The sequence below is a fragment of the Xenopus laevis genome, chromosome 2S, assembly GCF_017654675.1.
Source record: "Xenopus laevis strain J_2021 chromosome 2S, Xenopus_laevis_v10.1, whole genome shotgun sequence".
In the NCBI taxonomy this organism is placed as follows: domain Eukaryota; kingdom Metazoa; phylum Chordata; class Amphibia; order Anura; family Pipidae; genus Xenopus; species Xenopus laevis.
This window is the reverse complement of record NC_054374.1, coordinates 71,327,446-71,337,408: the sequence shown is the minus strand read 5'-3', so window position 1 is coordinate 71,337,408 and position 9,963 is coordinate 71,327,446. Positions and strand designations below refer to the sequence as shown.

At 37.6% G+C, this 9,963-nt stretch overlaps 1 protein-coding gene across 1 annotated transcript in view; it reads left to right on the top strand.

Annotated features, from left to right (window-relative positions):
- Positions 1-2,524, top strand: part of akirin1.S (akirin 1 S homeolog) — a gene marked incomplete at its 5' end in the record, with an annotated part of 10,262 nt that extends 7,738 nt beyond the window's left edge. Inside the window, 2 exon segments of the mRNA NM_001095776.1 lie at positions 621-692; positions 1,524-2,524. Coding sequence (NP_001089245.1) covers positions 621-692; positions 1,524-1,534 — 83 coding nt within the window. The 3' untranslated portion in view covers positions 1,535-2,524.
- Positions 2,525-9,963: the final 7,439 nt, after the last annotated feature.

Sequence of the window (9,963 nt, the reverse complement as noted above, 5' to 3'; positions counted from 1 at the left end):
AAAAGTTAACTTAAAGGTGAACAACCTTTTTTAAATCTCTGCACTCCCCTCTGCTTCGGATGTGCGAATGATGGATTTGAGCAATCTTGAGGAAGGAGTGGACTGGAGGCGACGCTAGCCTCCGAGTGCACCCAATTGGAAACAGTACTGTTTATTTGGATTCTACCCATCCTACTGTTCTGAGATTTTTGTTATTGCTATGTCAGCCCTAGTACTGGATATTCTGGCAATGGCTTCCCTCCCTCACCCAAGTCACCTATGTTCTGGCTACATCACACTGAAGTCAGATTCCTGCATCCTTTTCTCCATGGATCACTAAAATATTCCTCTCCCCCACTTTCTAGCAGAGAAAAGATACTGTACATCTTTAATAACAGGCATTATATATGTTTTACTTATTCAACATGTACCTAAAGACAACTGCATCACAGCTGTTCTATTTTGGCATAGAAATAGAGATGTGCTGGGAGATAATGATAACAAAAACAGTTCTTATGAAGGATGTCCATGTCCTATTCTAAATCAAAGCTAATAATCAAATATATAGAGGGCTTTCTCAAAACCATGCAGTCATTGCCTGTGGCCTACAGTATATGCTCTTTTTTTTTTTTCTTTTTCAGAACAATATGAATCTTTTGTGAAATTCACACATGACCAGATCATGCGACGGTATGGAGCAAGACCTGCAAGCTGTAAGTGTTCGATTGAATAGAATAAAAATATACGTTCTAGTGATGTTTTAATGCCATCAGATAGATTTCCATGAGCAAACATTTCCCTGCTTTTGGTTTAAAAGACTTAAAGGTCAAGGAAAGTGAAATAAGAGCAGCCCCTTTTATCCCTAGTCTCTGTTGCCTAAAAAGATGGTGGCATATTGAGGTGCAGAATTGCAAGCTACAGGAGCTGTCATGATTAAAAAAAACTTTTGTTTTAAAGGGGAGTTGCAGTACATAAAACCAATATCTTTAGTTATCCAAAATATAATGTTCTAGAGATTGTCACATTATACTGAAGGAAAACTTGCATTGATTTATATAAGCACCTATTTAAAATCCCACAGAAGGAAGATCTAACAGGGCTACTTGTGCGCAATGCTTGGATGTACAGTTAGATCATGATTTGCCCTTTAGGTGGGAAATCACATGACTTATGTCACAAAACAAGGAAGTAAAAATGTTTTCCCCTTCCCACCCCTAATTTGCATATGCAGATTCGGTTCGGTATTCGGCTGAATCTTTTGCAAAGGATTCGGGGGTTCAGCCGAATCCAAAAAAGTGGATTCTGTGCATCCCTAGTTTTCAGCTCATAGCGCTTTACTTTATCCTATACATTCCTAATTGTTCTTTAATACCAATCACTCTAGCAAACTTTAATCTAGGTGCTTTTAAATCCAATACCTGTATTGTTACTGCATTACAGGAAGGAAGACAAAGTTATGTGTAATGAGACCCATTGTATCTCCTTTTATCTGTACTTTAAAGTTGGTGCTTCAAATGATTTACTGGTTTCATGTTTAATTACAGATGTGTCTTGAGGTTTCCAATTGCCACCTGGATTCCAGCTTTGACTTCAAGTTTATGGCTGCTCCACTTTCTTGCCACCTACGAGGTGCCACCGATTTCTTTTTCTTTTTTTTGTCGCCTTCGTCGTTCTGAGGATTTTCAAACATTCATTGGCTGCCTTCCGCTGTCTGAAAAAAAAATCCCCCGAATGGACCTTTTTGTTTTTTGTTTTTTCATTTTGATACTGCTCACAATATAAGTGACTGTTCTCTGCCACATTGTATTTGTTAGAAGGTTTTAAACAGCTTCATCTTATCACATCCTGCCCTTCTATGGCACATGGACCATTTCTTTAAATGAAGTGACTTGTCATTTATTTTTCATTTTATTTGCCTCTGATTATTTAATTAAGAGGATTTTTAAACTGTGTTTGATGCACTACAGTTAAGTTTTAAACACGTTTTATGGTCCTTAAAGGATAACGGGAGTAAGGACCGCGCAGGATTTAACTTTGGCGTATTTAGTGAATAGTGATTGTTAATTGGTTGCTTTATACTACAACCATCCTCTCTGTTCTGAAATCTGTATGAAACTCTTTATTTTATATTCTTTGTTTCAGACAGAAGATTGTTTTATGAAGTTTATACTTTAATAACTGCTAAAAAAAAAAAAAATGGAAGCCTGTCTAGTTAAAGGGTTTTATAATTCACTTGGCATGCAAATGTGGAGTATTTGTTCATATGGGCTGCACAATTAAGTGTCATTTCTCTTTAGGGGGGTGGGGGAGGAGGGTGGCAATTCCTGGGAATCCGTGTACACAGCCTTTCTATAATATTGTGCCTCTAGTGTCCTTTTGTGGAAATTACCACAGTTACTTTTGGTGGCTGAAAATTGGGCCAAGTCATATGTTTTGATAAGTTGGTAAGGGGAAGAGTGCATAGCTTGCTTATTTGCACATCATTTGCTGTAATAGTCTGTAATACCTTTTAAAATTTCTAAATAAAGAACATTAAGTGCTGTTAGGTAGTGTTTAAAGCCAGGAGTTGATGTATGCAAGATAATCTTTGCCACCCTTGTCTTAATTTCTGAATTTGACAGTTTGTCATTTAGTCAAGTCACCCAGCCTCCACTGCCACCACAGGCTTCACCTGTTTCTGTTATAAGCCTGGTAACCAACTGCTAAATTCTGTTAAATCTTCATTCAGGAAAGGCCTCCGTCTGCATGTTAATATTGCCATTTTATAACTAATGTGCTGTACAAATATTAGCAAGAAATTAACTCAAATCTACCTGGAAAACTGCTTTATCTAAAAGTTTGAAAATAAAATGTGTTGCTATAATGTTAATGAAAGGTAATATTAGCTTGGCATGTTCTTGTGGTCTGTTTGAAGAAACGCGAAGTTATGAACTTCAAGGAAAAAGGATACCTTAAAGTTGTGCTGTTTTTAATTCTTCTTATGGCATTGGGCTGCTGCTCATTTGTTATATCCAACAGCACTAGAGACTCCGAAACTAACTTGCCTCTTAGGGTCCCTGGAGGAAAACACATTCATCACCTGTATTTCCTGGATTTGTACAGTAATTAATGATGCTCAGAAGTCCAGGGCATGAAGAGAGAATACTGTGACATAAAAGCCTTGAAAATAGGATCGCCAGTTAGGGTTTGCTATAGGGGTGCTGGTTGTAGCAACTGTCAACAGCCCTTTGCTATTTTGGATTTGAATGTTATTGCCTTTTAGTTAATAAGAATAAACCTTTAACTGAACTAGGTTGCCATCTTTTAATTCTCAATGTCAACTGTTAAAATGAATGTGTTATAATGTATAATCCAAAGTGTAGCCTTTAAAATAGAAGGAAAGCTACGGAGGCATTTTATTGCCAATAGATTAGCTGCAATAGTGCAAGCTAGAATGCTATATTTATTCTGTAGAATGTTTTACCATACCTGAGTAAAAAGCTCTAGAAGCTCTCGGTTTGTTTAGGATAGCAGCTGCGGTATTAATGTGGTGTGACATCACTTCCTGTCTGAGTCTCTCCCTGCTCTGGGCTCAGATTACAGTAGAGAAGGGAGGGGTGTGGGAAGAGGAGCAAACTGAGCATGCTCTTGCCCAGGGCAATGAGGTTTAAGCTGAAGGCAGGAAGTGTGATACAGAAGCCCATGTGTACACAATAGAAGGAAAGAAATGCTGTTTCTTTTGACAGGAGACTCAGAGCAGCATTACTTTGGGGGTTTACTGGTATATTTAGATGGACCTTTCTGATAAGGCTTACTTAGTTTTAACCTTTCCTTCTCCTTTAAAAGACACGTCAATGTGAATTCATGTGGGGATGCCACGTTCTTAGACACCCATTGCATATCACTTACCTTAGACCCCAGGACAGAGTTTTTATTACAGGTATGGGACCTGTTATCCAGACTGCTCCAGACCTGGGTTTTTCTGGATAACAGATCTTTCTGTATTTTGGATCTTCATACCTTAAGTCTACTAGAAAATCATGTAAACATTTAAGCCAATGATCTTATTTTGCTTCCAATAAGGATTAATGGGATCAAATACAAAACACTGTTACAGAAAAAACGGACATCATTTTTTTAGAATTTCGATTATTTAAATAAAATGGATTCTATGGAAGCTTTTCTGTAATTTGAAGCTTTCTGAATAATGGGTCCCATACCTGTACCTGAAAAAGTGTAACAGTCTGGTGTACAAACCAGCGGGCATGACAGAGATCCTGTTGTCCTGCATAGTATTCAGTAGAGTAAAATCCAAAGTATAACTTTAGCCAAATTTGTATTTTTAATCTACTGAGCTTGCAGGTTGTCTCGGATAGAGAAGAGGATAACCGGGACACTGGATGCCCCTATAATGGTTCTTTCTCTGTACAGACTGTCAACATAAACTGGCCCACAATATGGGAAAAGTTGCAGAACAGACTTAACCAATATGGCTTTATATTAAGATGGATCTAACTCATGGCTAGTGATCCAATCCAGCTGCTGTACAGTTGTCCTTTATGAAGACCAGCAGAAATATAATCGTAGTTGTTTCCTCAATAATTCCGCAACAGAAATGGAAATTGTGTCCGGTTTCATTATCATCTTTCTTTAGAATAGTGTTTAGACTGAGTGGTTTGTCCTAATCCTACTGCCCCAGAAAGTTCTAACATTGTATTGTTTAATCATAGCTAAATTTTGCAATTCTGTGCACTCATTCATATTTACTTTGCTTTATGGAAGTTCTTTCGTCTGTTTTATTGTTCCTCTTAAAAACCTTATCTTTCATATTGTGGCTATGGCAGAAGAATATCTGTTGCCCATAATTTGATGATATATGTAAAGGCTATGAACAAAAGAATAGATTGTTCCTCTTAATGCTTTGATATGACTGGCTGTTCCAAGTACAGTAGAATATTTTTAGGAGGGTAGAATTCAATATCTCTACCTGTGTGTCTTCAACTAAATTTAGGTTATTTGGAATAAGCAGTTTTCAGTTTGGATCACCAGACCTTAATCCTACTAAAAAAAAAACAAAAAACATTAAATAAACCCAATCGGATTTTATTACCACCAATATTTATCTTTGCATATTAGTTATCTTCAACTACAAGGCACTCTTATTACAGAGATAAAGGGAATCATTTAAAAAAGGTGGATTATTTGTTTAAAGTGGGCTCTATGGCTTTCCCATAATTTGGAGCTTAGTGGACATTTTGTTTCTGAATAAGAGATCCCATACATATATGAAAGGCTTGTGAGGCTTGATAAAGGGCCCTGTGCGGCCGAAACGTTGCCTTTTTCTACTGTAATGAGCCAATAAAACACTTGAAACGCAACAGAAACCTGTTTTTCAGTGTGCTATGGTCATATGGACTGAATATATGATTTCAACCCATGGCAGAGAGGGTAATTGACCACTAAGCACCTGGTCTGACGAGACGGAACACAGGGGTTGAGCACTTCATTATCGTGTGATACATGTATGAAAAGACTTATTGGCCACTATTTGCTTCCCTCGGGAAGCAGTTGGTACAGCAGATTTTGAGACAGACCCAAGGTAACAAAGGACATGCAAAACTCCCACTGACATCTGATAGAAGATGGCTACATCCAGAGACTCTTTCCCTCTTCCCAAGTTAAAGGACAAGGAAAGTCTAAAATAGAATAAGGCTAGAAAGGCTGTATTTTGTATACTAAACATAAACATGAACTTAATGCACCACAATGGTTTTATGCGTAATAGATCTTGCCAGACTAACTTAATTTCTTTTTACGAGAATGTAAGTAGAGACCTCGATTCTGGGATGGCAGTGGATGTGATTTACTTAGACTTTGCTAAAGCATTTGATACAGTGCCACACAAAAGGTTACTGGTTAAATTAAGGAATGTTGGCCTGGAACATAGTATTTGTACCTGGATAGAGAACTGGCTAAAAGATAGACTACAAAGAGTGGTGGTAAATGGAACATTTTCTAATTGGACCAGTGTTGTTAGTGGAGTACCGCAGGGCTCTGTACTAGGTCCCTTGCTTTTCAACTTGTTTATTAATGACCTGGAGGTGGGCATTGAAAGTACTGTTTCTATTTTTGCAGATGATACTAAATTGTGCAGAACTATAGGTTCCATGCAGATGCTGCCACTTTGCAAAGTGATCTGTCTAAACTGGAAAACTGGGCAGCAAACTGGAAAATGAGGTTCAACGTTGATAAATGCAAGGTTATGCACTTTGGCAAAAATAATATAAATGCAAGTTATACACTAAATGGCAGTGTGTTGGGAGTTTCCTTAAATGAAAAGGATCTAGGGGTCTTTGTAGATAACACGTTGTCTAATTCTGGGCAGTGTCATTCTGTGGCTACTAAACAAATAAAGTTCTGTCTTGCATAAAAAAGGGCATTAACTCAAGGGATGAAAACATAATTATACCTCTTTATAGGTCCCTGGTAAGGCCTCATCTGGAGTATGCAGTTCAGTTTTGGACTCCAGTCCTTAAGAGGGATATAAATGAGCTGGAGAGAGTGCAGAGACGTGCAACTAAATTGGTTAGAGGGACGGAAGACTTAAATTATGAGGGTAGACTGTCAAGGTTGGGGTTGTTTTCTCTGGAAAAAAGGCGCTTGCGAGGGGACATGATTACACTTTACAAGTACATTAGAGGACATTATAGACAAATGGCAGGGGACCTTTTTACCCATAAAGTGGATCACCGTACCAGAGGCCACCCCTTTAGACTAGAAGAAAAGAACTTTCATTTGAAGCAACGTAGGGGGTTCTTCACAGTCAGGACAGTGAGGTTGTGGAATGCACTGCCGGGTGATGTTGTGATGGCTGATTCAGTTAATGCCTTTAAGAATGGCTTGGATGATTTTTTGGACAGACATAATATCCAAGGCTATTGTGATACTAAACTCTATAGTTAGTATAGGTATGGGTATATAGAATTTTAATTAAAAGTAGGGAGGGGTGTGTGTATGGATGCTGGGTTTTCATTTGGAGGGGTTGAACTTGATGGACTTTGTCTTTTTTCAACCCAATTTAACTATGTAACTATGTAACAAGCCTAATCAAACAAATGATTTATACTTTCAAAGTTGGCCACAGGGGGCTGTCATCTTGTAACTTTGTTAAACATCTTAGCCTGACCCTTACCTGCACATGCTCAGTGTGGTCTGGGCTGCTTAAGGATCGTCATAAACAAAGCTGCTTGAATTCTGCATGGCTGGTAAGTAAGACAGGGGCCCCCCCTGCTGTTCATAAGTATGATTGTTTCCCTGTTAGGGACCATCTGACAATTCCTATCCACAGCAGTAAATGAAGGGAGAATTTCACTGCATACAGTCAGGTTTCTTATAAAAACGGTACACATTTTTTAATTAAAGTATATTGGAGATAGGTTTCTTTTTCATTAAAGAAAGTAGAAATAGGATTTTACTTTTTTGCCTTTCCTTGTCCTTTAAAAACAAGCTTTTCCAGCCTGTGATTTAAAGGGGAACTATTGCGAAAATTAAAAATGAATAAATGCTTCGTCATACTGAAATAAACTTTCTAAATATAATTAATTAAATATTCTGCATCGTTTCTGAAATAATTCCAATTATCTTCACTATTCTCTCAGCATCTGTTTCTCTTCATTCTGTCTTCTTGCAGCAGTTGGGTGTCAGATAATCATTGACAGATCCTATATATCTTAAAGGGGGGGGGGGCTTCCTTTCCTAGCAGATTTATTGGAGATCATTCAAATAAACAAAATCTAACAAAATTCTGCATGTAGAGAGACAGGATTTCTGGTGAGCTCTAATACATCTTCTAGGCAAAAGGAGCCCTCCTATAAGATATATTGGCTCTAACTGTCAATGATTATCTGACACCCGACTGCTGCATGATGACAGAATGAAGAGACACAGATGCTGAGAGGAATAGTGAAAATAAGTTTGATTATTTCAGAAACTGTACCGATTTATTGTTTCTTATTTCAGTATGATAAAGCTTATATTTCATTTTCGTGATAGTTCCCCTTTAAGCTCCTGCATGCAATGAACCAAGCGTTAGTATTCTGTGTAAACTAACATTTCTTTGGTTTAATTTTCTTTAGTGGTTACCTGGGGGTAACCCCTTTCAGAACTGCTTGAATGTTGTAAATATGGCACCAGCGTGCATCTCCTACTGCTTTATGCTTATTTTACTCAGATCCACACATGAGCAGATAGGAACAAAAAAAGTGTTAAACCTACACTTTCCTATGAATAGATGACAATACTGTATGTCAGTATTCCTGGAATGAATGGACAGAAGGTTCCTTGGAACTCTATCATTCCCCTAGCCCAGTACACTCTAAATTGTCTGGGGAACAAAGCGGCAATTTTGTCAATAACATTGGCCTAGGGGGGCAGATCCTTCTATTGGTTAAAGTTCTAAACTCCAGCTATGGAAGGAACATTTTTTCTCCGTTAAGAATCATGATGAGCTATCTCTGGGTTGGCTACCCTCATGGAACGAAAGAACCTTATGCTTATTTATTTCTAGCAATACTGCCACACTCCTGGCACTTTTTTATAGGAATATCACTATCACCTGGCGTTTAAAAGGGAAATGTGGGGCAGTTACTGGGTGTTTATTTTCCATGTATAAATAAAGTGAAATGTTTCCGTTCTTTTTGCTGCCCATGGTGTTGCTGCTTGATCATTGTACAAAGGCAGCATTCTGTTGGAAATCGTCCCTCCTGTACTTTGCTTGTAAAATCTACTCCTATTAATAACACACACTGTCCTGCTAGTAACTTTTGAAATGAGGTAGCAGGCAAACGAATGGGACATAGGAAGTTAGAAACGTTCAATGAAAACGTTGTAAAACGAGTTATTTCAGGAACAACGCAAAACACTCACATTGTACAGTACATAATAGATTTTTGTTGCTGATTTGTAATCACGTTGTAAGATTGAATGTCTCCCAGTTGGAGTTCAATCACCTAAATATATTCAAATCTGCTGAATTTTGTAATTTGCCTACTGTCTGCATTTATGGAGAGCTACCAATGAATGTTTGACTAACCTAACCAAAATAATGCAAACTTCCTTTGTACGTTTTTTTTTTAATGTAGTGTAAAGAAGAGTCGCAAAGTAATAAAATACTTACAAGTGATCTGTTTGCTTCTTTATGTGAGAGTGTGTACAAAAGTTCATCAGAGCAGACTTTCATATACACAACGGGCAATGTTTTAGGAAAATAACATGTGGCCGTGAAGGTGTTTACTTGAACTATTAGAAAAGTAGATGTTTTTTTTTCGAATTACAGACTTGGAGGTAACTTTATTTGCATAAAAACCATATGTTCCACCAAGCAGAGCCTCCTATAGGCTGCCGGTCCACGTAGGGACTATCAAATAACCAATCACAGTGCTTATTTGCTACCCCAGGAACTTTTTTCATGCTAGTGTTGCACCCAAACTCTTTCTACATTTGCATGTGGCTTGGGGACCCCTGTTGTAAAGAGTGATATTCTGAGACAATTTACATTTAGCATTTATATATTTTTTTGTATTTTTTAATTATCTTTTAATTCCGTAGCGCTGTAGTCTGCAATTTTAGCAATCTGGTTGCTAGGGTCCATATTACCCTAGCGAACATGCATTGATTTAAATAAGAGACTGGAATAAGAAGAGGAGAGGGCTTCAATAGAAAGTTGAGTAATAAGTTACAATAAAAAATGTACAGCCTTACAGAGAATGTTGTTTTTGATCAGGTCAGTGTTAATCATTTGAAAGGTGGAGACAGTCAGAAGGCAAATAATTAAAAAACTATAAAAATAAATGATAGGCCAATTGAAACGTTTTTTAAAATTTTATAACATACTAAATGTTAACTTGGGCGAACTACCCCTTTAACTTGGATGCCATTGTAGCCTTTTCTGGTAGATGTAACAGATCACACTAGCTCATGCTACCTATAATCACATGAACTAGAAAA